The sequence below is a fragment of the Engystomops pustulosus genome, chromosome 9, assembly GCF_040894005.1.
Source record: "Engystomops pustulosus chromosome 9, aEngPut4.maternal, whole genome shotgun sequence".
In the NCBI taxonomy this organism is placed as follows: Eukaryota; Metazoa; Chordata; class Amphibia; order Anura; family Leptodactylidae; genus Engystomops; species Engystomops pustulosus.
Window position 1 is genome coordinate 35,542,619 of NC_092419.1, and position 14,542 is coordinate 35,557,160.

At 43.2% G+C, this 14,542-nt stretch overlaps 1 protein-coding gene across 3 annotated transcripts in view; it reads right to left on the reverse strand.

Annotated features, from left to right (window-relative positions):
* The window catches only part of ARHGEF6 (Rac/Cdc42 guanine nucleotide exchange factor 6), a 91,550-nt gene that overhangs the window by 67,137 nt on the left and 9,871 nt on the right, over window positions 1-14,542 (reverse strand). For all 3 annotated transcript variants that reach the window (XM_072125313.1, XM_072125314.1, XM_072125315.1), the window contains exons 2-3: window positions 9,400-9,483; window positions 5,928-6,012 (exon numbers count right to left, since the gene is read on the reverse strand). In XM_072125313.1, coding sequence (XP_071981414.1) covers window positions 5,928-6,012; window positions 9,400-9,483 — 169 coding nt within the window. The remainder of the gene's footprint in view (window positions 1-5,927; window positions 6,013-9,399; window positions 9,484-14,542) is intronic.

Genomic DNA, 14,542 nt, shown 5'->3' on the forward strand with positions numbered 1-14,542 from the left:
GAGATAGTTCAGAAAGTTTGTGATGGTGGAGATTTTTGTTCATGTAAGCGCGGACAGAATCTGGAAGTTTGCAGAGACAAATTCTGGCCAAATTTACGTATCGTTCCTTCGGGATTGATGCAGCCCCGTAATGCGGAAAGGACAGTAGAGGCAGGAAGGACACTGACAGGAATTTTACAGTTGAGGGTTCTCCTTGATTTCTGAAATACTGTGTGAAGGTCTCTAATTTGTACTTACTGATAGTTAGCGGGGTAGTCTGGAGCTGTATGTACGGAGGATATCTATAGCCCTTGAACAAAATCAGGTATTCCACAGATTCCACAAAATGGGTAGTGAGCAAAGTAAGACTGTAGCTGGACACTGCAGACCTAAGAAGGCAACTGACATAGAGTCTCACAGGAAAGGTAAAGAGTGAGTAAAAGGAAGTTATGAGGTATTGAAGTTTTTGGGTATGTTAGATGATCCCCTGAGTGTGCAGAGGTAGGAGACAGCACTTGATGAAAATGGTGGCTGGCTCAAAGACAAAAAGTGGCACACCCAGGCAGAAGGTTGTTTTGATGTAAGTAGAGAGTTAATGACAAAGGAAAGTGGATGGGGTTGATTACTGGAGACTTAGACCAGTGACTACGGACGGACCAGGACAGAGGGACAGGAATCCTAGAGAGTGCTGGAATGCAGACCAGCACCCTCTTAGACTCCACCCCCGTATCTGGGGGGTTAGAGAAGATGACACGCCCTACCATCTTTTAGTGGTGGCCATCTTAAGACAGTATATTCTTTTCAAGTCCCTGAAAGTGAATTGCCTATAACTCTATACTGTAGGCTGGTTCTAGGATAGCAGCAGCTTCACCCTTGAGGCATCCTGGCGGATGTTTGAAATAAATGCCGGCAGGTGAATATTTTCACCAATTTCAAACATTTGCTAAGGGTCTTGAGTGTGCAACGCTGTTTGTTTATTTTATTTTTTTATTTTTAAACTTATTTGATCTTGACAATTGCAGAAAAATTACTAGAAAAAGTGTTGCAATGTCTCTGGTACCTGCTTTCTGGAGTTGAAAGAGTTAATCAGGGGGAGATCTGTGGGCAGCTGGGCTTTGCTTTGTCTTATCTATGTCTGTGAGAAGTGGCCTTGAAGCACACAGAAAGCATCTGTGTTGAGTGGGGGAAACAGAGCTGACAATCTAAAAGACTTAAAGGAATTTGCTTGTGATAAGAATACAAAGAGACACACTCTAGGAAACGTAGACGGCCCCAACAGGGCGGGACAAGGGGGGTGGTAATGGACAAGGATGTCAGCAAGAAGAGTCCCCCTCTTCTGAAAGCCCCCCCCCCCCCCCCCCCCCAAATAGAGTTAGTGCCTTTCATTGTAAAACTCTTCCCTGTTGGCAAATGTTTTCCTCTCTGTGCCCCTACATGAGGATTACAAGTACCTATTTGCCTTTACCAGTGTAGTATTTCAGTATATCCAATGTAGATTCCCACAAGGGGAGGTAAAACTCCCCCAGCCAGTACTCCATACTACACAGCCCTACAGGGAGTAGACTGGCAGACTAGCCCCTTACTGGATGTTCTCCTTTTCAGTATGCGGAGGATCAACTGTTGTTGTTTGCCAGGATGCATTTATTGACCTTATGTGTTTTCTGTTCCAGAAGGGTTGTAAAGTTTCCTGAGACAAACTCCAGTACCGCCAGGAGAAGGTGGTCTTCCTAGACCACTGCTTCTCAGCCACAGGCAGACACCTGACAGAGGAAAGAAAGCTGGCAGTCCAGAATATGCCCCTGCCCTGAGTCCTTAAGCCTCTTCACATGTTTCTAGGACTGGCCAGCTCCTGCAGGCCTAGGATAAGGTCTGCTGCCCCCAGCCTAATGTTGCCCCTTGATAATTGAATTGCCTCTTCTCCATTTGCCCTTAGTCAGGAGGCAATTGATGCATTCCATAGCCTTAAGGTGGCAAATCCTGTCTGCACTGGCCCTAGGCACATCCCACTGGATCAAACTTATGTTTTATTTTGCACTGAGTATCTAGGCCACGCCACAGGTGTCGAGTCCAGGAACGTGGTGGCCTCCCCAGTGGCCCACTATTAGGCCCAGTTAGACTCAGTCGTGAGGGGAGCCCCTCATGTGTCAGTAGCTGCAGAAGTGAGGCCAGTGAGTTGATCCTAGATCACTCAGATACAGTGCAAACGCCATATACCTTGCACAGTGTCCTCACCCAAGTACAGCCCAATCATCTGAGCAAAGGCCAGACCGCTCAGACTCCAGTGTGCACTCCTGATGCCCCAGGACACACTGACAAGGTGCAAAGCTCTGAATCCTTCGTTCTATCGCCAGTCTTCCAGGATTCAGAGAGGGGGGAGAGAAGGGTGATTAATGCAGATGTTGAGTTTTTTTCTCATAGGTGGCTCCAGGTCTGCAGGAGAAGACAGACGGTTCTACACTGGATATACAGTGGTCAGTGGCGCACATGAGGTAGTACAAGCAGAACCACTCCCTCCACACAGATCAGCGCAGGAGGTGAAGTGACGGCACTCAGGGAAGCGCTACAGCTGGTGGAAGGTAAAAGGACAAACATCTATACTCAAGGTATAGTCCTGGGGTCTAAACACGACTATGAACCCATATGGAAAACTAGAGATTTCCTCACCTCTGCATGGAACCCCGTTAAGCATGGCACGCTGGTTAAAGAGCTCATGGATGCTCTCTTTCTTCCACAAGAGGTGGGGATAGTAAAACTAAAAGCACACACAATTTGGTAACTCCACAAGCCAAGGGCAAGTATGTGGCTGACGGGATGGTGAAGGCAGCTGCACAGATGGAGCCCGGAGACTGTCCTGAAGTCTCAGCGGTGAGTTCTGAGCTAAAAGTTTGATCCACAGGTGTTCCAGTCCCTGGTGGCCCGAGAGTCATCAGAAGTGAAGGGAGTGTGGAGGAAAGCTGGAGCCCAGATGCCTATGGGACCTGGATGCTGGGAGAGAGGGTGTGCCTGCCCGGAGCCCTGCACCCGACAGTAAGTCAAGTAGCCTACGGACACATACACATCCAAAATGGCCATGCTAGTACTCATAAACCATAAGTGGTTTGCCCCGGGCATTACTACCCCTGTCACAAGACTAGTGAAAGCCTGTATAGTCTGTGCCCGCCACAGCCCGGGTAAGGTGGTAAAGACCCCACAGAAGGTGACACCCAAGCCGCTGTATCCCTTCCAAAGACTGCAGATGGATTTTATCCAGCTACCAAAAGTGGCACGTAGGAATACGTGCCTGTGTGCACTGATCTCTTTCCAGGGTGGCCAGAAGCTTTTCTCATGACCAAGGCTACTGCCAGAGCTGAGGCAAAGAAGTTGGTGAGTGAGATTTTTCTGCAGGTTTGGACTTCCGGAGACCATAGAGTCCGGTCGCAGAACCCACTTCACTGGACAGGTAAAGACCTGAAGCCTTGTCCCTCCTGGGTGTAGAGCAGACCCTGCACAACCCTTACCCTTCCCAAGTTAGTGGTGGGATCGGAAAATTAAGCTGCACTCTTAAGTTAGAGATCCAGGAGGCCATGGAAGTAAGAGGGAAACCATGGTGCGAGTGCTTTTCTGCTGCCCACCATTCAGTTAGGACCACCCCCAACAGAAAGATGGGATTGTCCCCCTTTGAAGTATTTTTTGGCTGTGCACCCAGACTAGGCCTCTACTTCCCATAGACCCTATAGCTGATGGCAGGAAACAAGGTGGAATATGCCACAGTTGAGCCAGGCCTTGGAAAAGGTCCGCAAAAGTGTTTCTGATTCCTTTTTCAGATCCAGACAGAGACCTCAGGATACATAACCTGAAGCCCGGAGACTATGTGATGGTAAAGAGACACCAGAGAGAGAGTCTGGAGCCTCGCTAAGATGGTCCTTTCCAAGTCCTGCTGACCAGTGCCACATCTGTGAATCTAGAGGGAAGTCAGCACGCTTCCATGCTTACTTATTCTTCCTGCTAGCTGGTCTCTTCTGACTGACTGTATGCTCAGGGACACCCCAAGCATGACTATCACTGTAACTATAGGGGTGACCAGGATGCCCCCAGGGTAGGAGACTTTACCTACGGTTGGTGCAACAAGACAATGACCTTCTATAACATTGACAGCACAGGTAACCCTGTATTAGCAGTGTCTGATGTGTACAGAATTTGTGGGGATAGGAGAGTCAGGTCCGGCCTAGAGGCTGGGAAGGTGAGTGTGCTGTGATAACACTTGTGCATTCCTTCCTCGTGATCCCCAGGGATAAGTTTGATCGGACACAAAGTAAAGGTAGAGAATCCCAAAGGATTCTGGAGGTCTGAGAGAGAAGCACCTAGATGACAACGTTTATATAGATACAGTGGGAGCACCAAGGGGGGTCCCAGATGAGTACAAGGCCCACAATCAGATATGGGCAGGTGTAGAGTCCATTATTCCCCAGATAGCTATGAGTAAAGATGTTGGTTGGGTTAACTGGTTGTATTGTAATCAACAGAGATTTGTGATTGTATCCGAGATGCTTCCCAGAACCGCACGGCTTTGGACATGATCCTTGCTGAGAAGGGAGGAGTCTGTAAGATGGTGGGAGTGGCTTGTCGCATGTACATCCAGGATGACCTCGCCCCCTATGGATCCATTACCCATGCACTTGAAGAGATTGAAGGACTGTCCAGGGAACTCAAGAGAAACTCTGGGGTGGACATTTTGTCATTCACTTTGTGGGTGGGGGATTGGAAGGGTTTTCCTTTAAGGGGGGGTGATATTGGGGATTGTGATTTTGCTCTCGTCACTTATTACGTGTTGTGTGGTCCCCCTCATCAAGTCCACCATGTTCCAGACGGCCGTCCAGGTGGTAAGAACCATGACAGGAGAAGTCCCGGTGTGGAGGATACCGTCTTGTTGAAGAACCAGCCTGTTAATAAACTCATAAACTATGGAAACACAATTATGTAATTTGAGTATGCAGGCCTGTAACCCCCGAGTGACTGGCCTCCAGGGGATCTGGTGAAGAGTTAACAAGTCCAGCAGGTAAGGGTTTAGCCTACCTGTGGGTACCTGGAGTTTGAGGAGGTCACTCTGGACAACAGTTACAGGCCATGCAAAGCTCAAAAGGGGGGAAATATTAAAGATATTACACTGGACTCAGACGCCATCTTACATATTGTCGGACATTTTAAAGATTCAGCATTATTTCACATAACTTTGTGTAGTGATAACTAAGTTTGGGTGTTTCCCTCTGCAAACAAAGACTTAGTGCTCACTTGCACCACCTAGTGGAAGGTATCCAGGTGGACATCTTGACATTTGGTTTATGTGAAGTTTCAGTATTTGCATGTAGCCAATAGTATTAGACTCCTTTGTGTGCTTACATCCAATAGTGTTACATTTCCTGGGTGAGAACACCCAATTATAGTTGCTGCTTTCCTAATTACACGCCTTATGTAAAGTGCCTTATGGTTTTCTATAAATGTCCGTCCCTCAATAAACTTATCAGTCTTGTTGCTAACTTCCTGCAAGGACAGGTCTTGTCTTTTCATTCAAGTTAGTCAAATTCCAGCGCTGGACACAGACTCATTTAATTCGGAACTCACTTTTGCAATGTGGACGAGGATGGTTAAAGCCTCGTGAATCAAAAGACCCTTATGGTCATATCTCCCTGATATAACAATGTGTTACCATTATTCGTTTTGTTAACACATGCATTTTATTAAAGTACAGGTTTACATAATGTTAACAAAACCGCATGTGTTAACATTATGTTTTACGATGTGTAAACGCAAGTGTTGACAGTAATGTAATTAGGCAAATCACTTCTCCTCAGCTGTTCCAACGCATTTCAAAACGCAATGAAAACGCAACCAAACGCACCGTGTGAAAGCGCCCTTAAAGACAAATTTACTACTACACAACGCTGACCTGTAGCTGGATGTGGACGCCTTACCTTCGGTGGCTCTGTTGACAGCAGTAAGTGTGTTCAATATCTTCGAAAAGTTCTCACCAGCATAAAGGTCGTGCGCTTCAAATAACTGGGGAAAAAGTGCAAGTTCAATGTATCAGTCTATCATTCCATGGAAACATACGTCCACACATTCCAGTCTCAAAATAACGGATGCCCAGAGAAAGCACAGGTGATCCATCACCATTAACCCCCCCCCCCCCCCGCCGCTACCTGCAAGGTGTGTATTTCAGAACCCAAGATATTTCAGATATTTGCCTAAAGACTTTCAACATACCACAAACTTATATGCCTCACTGTACGACATGTGCTACATGAATCTATACCATCTCTGGACGCATCAGGGCACCCTTGAATTTTGCAATAATTTAGGCCAATTTAATCATGTGAAAAATGGGTTCTCAACAATAAGTAGAGTATTAGAGGGGTACAGTATTAGGGTGATGTCACACGTGGTGCTTTTAGTCAGTTTTAAAATGTATGCGTTTTTGACAGTTTTTGTTAGTTTTTCCCAATTATCTTAATAAATTAACAGGTTGTTAACAGCAAAACCCATGAAAAACTGACAAAAATGGACTAAAAACCGCATGCTTAAAAACGCACTAAAAACACCAAGTGTGACATCACCCTTAGGGTGTAAGGTAAACCTGCCACCCCCTGCAACTTTTGCCTTTAATTTTTTTAAGTTACATCAGCAGGAGCTTCTAGTCTCTGGTAACTTAATTCAGGGAGTGGGTTCCTGGGTTCAAGTCCCAGGACAACATCTGCATTTGAGTTTGTATATTCTCTCCGTGTTTACATGGGTTTCCACCGGGTCCTCTGGTTTACTCCCACACTCCAAAACATACTGGTAGGCTGATTAGATTGTGAGCCCCATTGGGGACTGGGACTGATTTGGCAAGCTCTGTGCAGTGCTGCGTAATCTATAGGCGCTATATAAATAAAGGAATTATAATTAGAGGTCTTTTTTCCAGGTGCGTCAAGATTAAAGAGGACCAGCACCGGGATTGGAATGAAGAGGAGCACAGGCGAGTATCTGTAGTTTATTTTTTTGTTAATCTTACCAGTAGTTTGCTGGTATATAAATATATTTGCAAGGTGTACTTGTGCAGAACGTGTGTATGTAACATACGTGTGTAAACACAGTAGAAAATTTCCTGCCGAATCATTTACGCAATACTACGCATATAGGTGTTATCCCAGCGGCCTTTTATAACCTGGGGTCACACAGGATTTTGTGGAGACAAAATTTCTACAAGGCTAGAGAAAGATGGGGACATATACACTGTAGGGCTGCGGTCACACGTTGCGTTTTGTTTGCGTCCAAGGCATGTGTATTCAAACAGCTGAAGAAGAGATTTGCATAAATTGTTGTCAACATCGCATTTACAAAATGCAGGTGGTAACGCAATGTTAACATATACGTTAACAAAGCATTAACAAACACACCTGTTAACGTTGTGTTAACAAAGCTTTAAAACATGCATTTTGTAAACACTATGGTGCAGATTTACTTACCCGGTCCATTCGCGATCCAGTGGCACGTTCTCTGCGGTGGATTCGGGTCCGGCCGGGATTCATTAAGGCAGTTTGTCCGACGTCCACCAGGTGACGCTGCTGCGCTGAAGAGCATCGGAACGCACTCAAGTTCACCGGCCTATTCCTAGTGAAGGCAAGTGCAAGCTCCGTGACACTTTTCTTTTTTTTTAATGCAGCGGTTTTTCTGAATCCGCTGGGTTTTCGTTCGGCCACACCCCCCAATTTCCGTGGCATGCATGCCAGCGCCGATGCGCCACAATCCGATCGCGTGCGCCAAAATCCCGGGGCAATTCAGGGAAAATCGCCGCAAATCGGAAATATTCGGGTAACACGTCGAATCGGCCCCTTAGTAAATGACCCCCAATGTTCACACCAATGTAATTAGGCAAATCTCCTCTTCAGCTGTTTGAAAACACATGCGTTAAAATCGAACTGTACCCTCCAGCTGACCCTGGCCCTGAGTCTACCATGCCTGGCACACAGCAGTAGACAAATAATGAAGAATATTTTGATGTCTTTTAGATTCTTAGGGGGAGAGTTATCATTACGCAGGCTCTTTGCCATAGTTCTGTATCTGCCTTTGGAGCTTCTCTGCTTTTCAGATTTCTTGGTGGTGTTGGCCCTTTAAAAAAAACCTCTCTGGGAATTCATAAAATAATCGCAAGTTCAGTAAAATTATTGCAACAGCACATACGTCAGGAGGGGAGGGGAGTGACCTTGCAATTTTTTTGGAATTATTTTAAATAAAGTTGCAATTATTTTTTTGCCTCTTTTTTATACCAAAAAGTCAGAGATAAATCTCCCCCCCCCTTAAACTGTCTTATACTTTATTAGTTTCTCTAATTTGTAAGGAGAGGAATGGTGGCAAATAGATAAAAAGAGCAGAGATAGTGTATTCTGCAGCAACATGCCAGACCTAGAGATAATCAGGCAGACAAAATATACCATCATTCCCCATCATGTACATTCCTCTGACAAGCCACAGCAGCGTGTCAGCTATACAGTAACTGAAAGGAGAAAAACAAGCAAAGGTTGTCATTTTTAGAAAATTTTTAACATTCTATTTTCATATATTGCAGAAGAACTGGAAGGAATTTTTAAGGGAACTTGTCATTTTTGGTTCAGACAGCATGGACATGAAGCTGGGCATGGACTGACAGATCTCGCCCAGTCTAGGTAATAGGGAGAGATCTGTCAATCATGTAAATCGGGGCAGGCTCCCAAACTCAAAACTACATCTTTTTAATATAAAACAAAGCTCTTCCTCATTAGACACCTTATTATAATTGTGTTATCCCTGTCATTTGGAAAGAATAAACCCGATTAATATTAATAATTCATGTACAGGGGGTTCCCTACTTAAGGACACCCGACTTACAGACGACCTCTAGTTACAGACAGACCCCTCTGCCCACTGTGACCTCTGGTGAAGCTCTCTGGATGTTAATATAGTCCCAGACTGCAATGATCACCTGTAAAGTGTCTGTAATGAAGCTTTATTGATAATCCCTGGTCCCATTAGAGCAAAAAAAATTTTGAAACACCAATTGTCACTGGGGCAAAAAAAAAATTTGGGCTTGGAGCTACAATTATAAAATATATAGTTTCGACTTACATACAAATTCAACTTAAGAACAAACCTACGGAACCTATTTTATACGTAAACCCCAGGACTGTCTGTTCTCCAAATAGGTGATCCAAATTAGACTGTCAACTACTAAAACCTCCTACCCATAAAGTTAGATTTTAAAGATGTAGAAATCATTCACCTCTTTGCACTTCGTATGAACAGGATCTTTTACACTGTACAGAAGTGAGGTAACCTAGTTAAAGCAAGAATAGTCTTCTGATGTTACCTGCAGAACACAGGTAGAGCAGCCTCATGTATAATACAGGGGTAAGTGATAGCTCAACTCACCTCCACACGGAGAGGACTACATGCTCTTAGGAACTCGCGGATGTTTTCCAGGCAGTCAGCTTCACTCTTTGGCTCCGCAACAAACTAAAAGACGTAAGAAAAAAATTCAGGATATGTGAGGACAGACAGACAGACAGTATATGACGGATAGACACTTAGAAGAAAGAACACAAGGATAGCATTAGGTTGCCATGGTCACTTTGGTAACACGTATCAGTGATAATTAATCATTCCATGTGTCTTGTGTTCTTCAGCATCATATGCATAACACTCAACAATGACCTACTTCTAGATTTACTGTAACACATATCACAGCTTATACAAAGAGTTATATTATATCTAAGTAATATTCATAGTGGCCTATAAGAAATGTATACATTTCATATTCCTGTCTTCCAGAAATTTACTTTTACAAGCATTATTGGTAGAGACTTAACACCCAGCACCTCCACTGTACAGCACCAGAACGCACACAGACAATGGACCCATAAGCACAGCCCCATTCATTGTGTGGTGGTCATGAAGAGTTATTGCAGCCAGGGCCGGCGCTAAGGGTAGGCAAAGGGGGCAATTGCCCAGGGCCCCCTGAAAGGGGAGAATCTCTTCTTTCAAATGAATCTTGAATTTTGTTTCTAGGTGCTCTGGATCCAGAGATATTCAGGTTTAAAGTGAGAATATCAGGTGCCATTTATATATAAAAATCACTCCTGACGGCATTTTAACAGTTAATAGCTCTGTTTTCCTAACACTTAGAAACACAAAATTAGATTCATATAAAAGAGGAGACTCTCTTCTTTCATAGAAAAAAAGAAGTGAGGTTCTATGTGTCACAGAGCCAGAGATACAGCCCCCTGAAATGTCCTCCCCCCTTCCAGATTCTTAACCGGCAGCTACAGGGAGAATTTGCTGCACACAGGAGCTGCTGCACCTCACAGATAATGGAAATATTCACTTTATATGTTACTACATTTTGAGAAGGAATAATATCAACTAATATTCATGTTTTTAAGCCCTCTCACACTTTCTCTCTTATTGCATTTTATTTTGTGATAGTTTACCTTACAATGAACGTTTGATCCTCTTCGCCTAATGTGACTACACCGTGACCCAGAACATGTCCATAAAGTTATATGTAACACCAAAAACACTCACATGTTCTGGAATAAAGTTTTCATTTCCCACCATCCTCCATTATTTCCACCGATGTTATGACGTTCTCACTCAGATTCTTATGAAGCGCGGAGGGTTCTGTTATTGTGCGGATAATACAATGGCGACATCTAAAAGTGACTTTTGTTATCTCATTAGCTTGGTTTATGGATATATAGTTATTTATTTGGGTTACTATTGTGTAAGGAACAGACAATGATACATGTGTGTGAATTTTCTGCAGTTCCCTTTGCTGCATATTTTGGTGAATATACACACGTGGGGTCTGTATGATCCTCCTCACATCTTACTGTTTTAGGAAAGTAGATTTTCTTTATATAAGTATCTGGATTTGTACATATTTTAGAGGAAATTTTGAATGTTAATTGCCAAATGCATCGCCTGGTTGTCTGCTTTCAAAATTCTATAGGTTTTATGGCACCTTTACTTTTTATTCTGTTTTATTGATATATTTTGCAGGTTGTGACTTAAAATTTCTAGCTGAAAAGCAGATATCTAGTTATTACAGTTTTAATGATATTATGTGGATTTATGTGAACATATCAATAGGGCACATATGTAAACTCTACAAATGTCCATGTATTACATTTCGGAGATGTGAAGGCAAATATTTTCTGTTTGGAACAATTTTTTTGCCATCAAACTCAAATTTTAAGTATATTTCATAAAATGTTTCAGTTTGAATCAAAATTGCATGAAGGCGCCGAGGTCTATAAACTCTTTGATGCAATTTTGAAAATGGGGCAAGTGTCTGCTTTCAGAAAATATCGGTCCCTGTCCCCAATGGGCCTCACAGTCTAATCAACCAACCTGTAATTTTTTGGAGTGTGGGAAGAAACCGGAGGACATGGAGGAAACCCACACAGTCACAGAGAGAACATACAAACTCTTTGACCAGCGCTGCAAGGCTGTAGTGCTAACCACTAAAATTCTCCAAAATTACAGTTTGTATTACCATACTAAAGGGAGCCTCTTGCTGACTGTGACTGTTCATAAAATAGTTTTATTTTGGGGCCCCACTTTTAGTTTTGCCCAGGGCCCCACTTTGTCTAGAACCGGCCCTGATTGCAGCTCAGCTACCCCTGACTTGAAGGCTTCTGTTTTTGACTCTGTCCACTGTATAGTTTAGGAAAAAGAGGCTGACAAGAATAGCTATTTAGAAAGGTTTAAAGTAAATCTACCATTAGATTTAATGCATTATGAAGTAAATATACCTTCAGAATGCTGTAGCTACACTGATGCATCTCTTGGTTAATCCCTGAGCTGAGTGGTTTTGCTGAAAAAATAATTATAACATTCAGGACCTTGGCAAAGCTGGGTCAGCATGGCTTCCTCGATCAACACATTACACACGGGAGCTTGGAAGTACAAATGGAGGTTAGTCAAGTATGACTAATCAACCCGAGCTGGACCACTCATACATAGTAGCTGGGGGATGGTGCAGAAATTGATTATTCTGTCTGGCAGGGAGAAAAATGATTGCATCATCTCCTGCAGAGAAAAACGCACATGACCCAAGCGCTGAAGAAACGATAGAAGGGGCAAAGCTTCATTATCATAATATCCGTTTTATCAGCAAAACCACTCAGCACAGGGATTAACCAAGATATGATCCTGCATCAGTGTAGCTACAGCATTCTCAAGGTATGTTTGCTTCATAATGCATCAAATCAAATGGTAGGTTTCCTATAAGGGCATTGATATCAATAACAAGGAAAATCCTAATAAAGATGGCTACTGTTATACACTGTATATTGATGCGAATAAAGCAGTCGGGAGAGATAGAAACACACTACTTTGCTGTAGCAGCCTCTGTCTGTGTATATTCTCTTATTACATAGATACGGCTCAAATCTCCCCCTCTCCTCCCCATAGACCTCTACATGATCTAATGTGAATGACAATGTGTCTTATTTTAAGCAGAAACCTCTGTATTGTCAAACAAATTACAGGAAATGTTACATACAGTAATTTTTTGACAATTGTAGAATAAAAGATATCATACATAGTAACAAAAAGCCATACAATGAAGACCTCAACTCCCTCACCCCTACCCAACCCCACAATCTGGCCAATACCCTTCATAAGTGTACAGTACAACTGATACACATCTCCGATCTCAACAAGGGTAAGGGTGCAGTCACAGCGTCCCTTCTGCGCCCATTTTTAAACTCACTGAAAAGGCATGCACTATTGTATGTTTACCATGTGTTTGAACCCATTTTTCTTCCTTTCTAAAAGTGTAAGGAGCTGTGAAAATGTTAATACAGCTGCTTACACTTCCAGAAATTTGGAAAACGGATTTAAACCAGCCAAACGCATAATAAACATGCAAAAACACATGCACATTCAGTCCGTTTTAATACACACCAAGGACGGACCAAGAACACACCATGTGACCGTACCCTAAGGCTTGGCTGAATGATTTTTAAAAGCTGACTGTTCATCTTTTTTGGGATTTGCACAGCTTTGACAGGTATTCAACAGGTGCATGCACAGGGTTTGTGTCACTTCCATTCGACACAAATCGGTGCATGGGCCGTCGGATGATCCCACTGATTCGGACGAACCGCGGAATTTAACTTGGCGCAAGCCCAAGCAATTACACACACCACTTAAAAGAAGGTGAACTCTGTCGGACCTCAGCGGGGTAGCGACACATGCAGGATATCGGGTGCACAATCTTAGTGAATCGCGGCAAAATGCACTTTCGGTGAACTCCGTCAGAAGGGCAAGTGAAAATAAGTAAAATTTTCATGCCTGGAATCAACTGCAGATTTTTAAATAGATTTTAGAAATATGCAATGTACAAGCATGGTCAATCATCCCCCCCCCCCCATCTATTAATCTGTCCTACAATGGATTCAGTAGTATGTCTTGACTTCCATTATTGAACAGAAGCTATAGTGCAGATGTGAACAAAGACTAAGGGGGCTGTGACAAGTTCACATAGCGAGCATATACACACACATAAGGTGCCATATACAAATATACAGCATATATGCACACATAAAGTATATAAACACACCATACACATATAGCATATAATAGCACACACATAAAGTATATAAACATACCATACACAAATACAGCATATACGCAACACATATTTATTATATACATACTATGCTGTACAATGGGCAGCATAATATGTATATAATGGTGCACATCATCCACTCTTTAGTGTGTCAGGTAGGATGACTGGGCCCCCTGACACTGTGGGCCCCATAGCAGCTGCTATGGCTGCTACCACTGGAGTTATCCCACCGTTTATGAGAACCCAAGTCTCTTTCTCATTAAGCAAATGAACCAGCAGGTAGAGCATGAGTCCTACCGCTCCTGTCTTAACCAATGGAGTGTCAGCATGCAGTCCTCAAACATGGGACACCCCCTTTAAAGCCATACATATAAATTTCCCTACTGCACATATGATATTTATGATATACATATATCAATCCATTGTATATTAGGTTATACAAGCCTTGATTGAATTCTGTAAATTACAGTAGGCACATGCCGATCTCCATCCTTGCAGATGTGCACATACAGTTATCCCCTCTGTCGAGTATTCCAAGTATTTTATCATTGGGATCACTGATTTAATCTGACAATAAACATGAACGGTGCAGGCGGCTGCACTATGAATATGGAATATTTCTCTATGTTAGCGATCTATGTTCATACAAAACTATAATAAGGGTCCACAATCTATTCCTACTTTGGCACTCCAGGAAAAAAAAAAACAACCTACAGTCAATACAGAGAAAGAGTTATCTGGAATGAATGGGAACTGTGTAATACTTCATTTGTCCTGTGGCGGTGCTGTAGGGATTCAGACATAGACTTTTAGATTTCAAAAAGAAGGTATTAAGCGTAACAAAAGAACACTTCCATCGTATGTCTGTATAATGCAAAGACTCCCTCCAGTGCAAGGTGTGCAGTCCGTGGGATCAGGCCAACATACAGTCCCGTT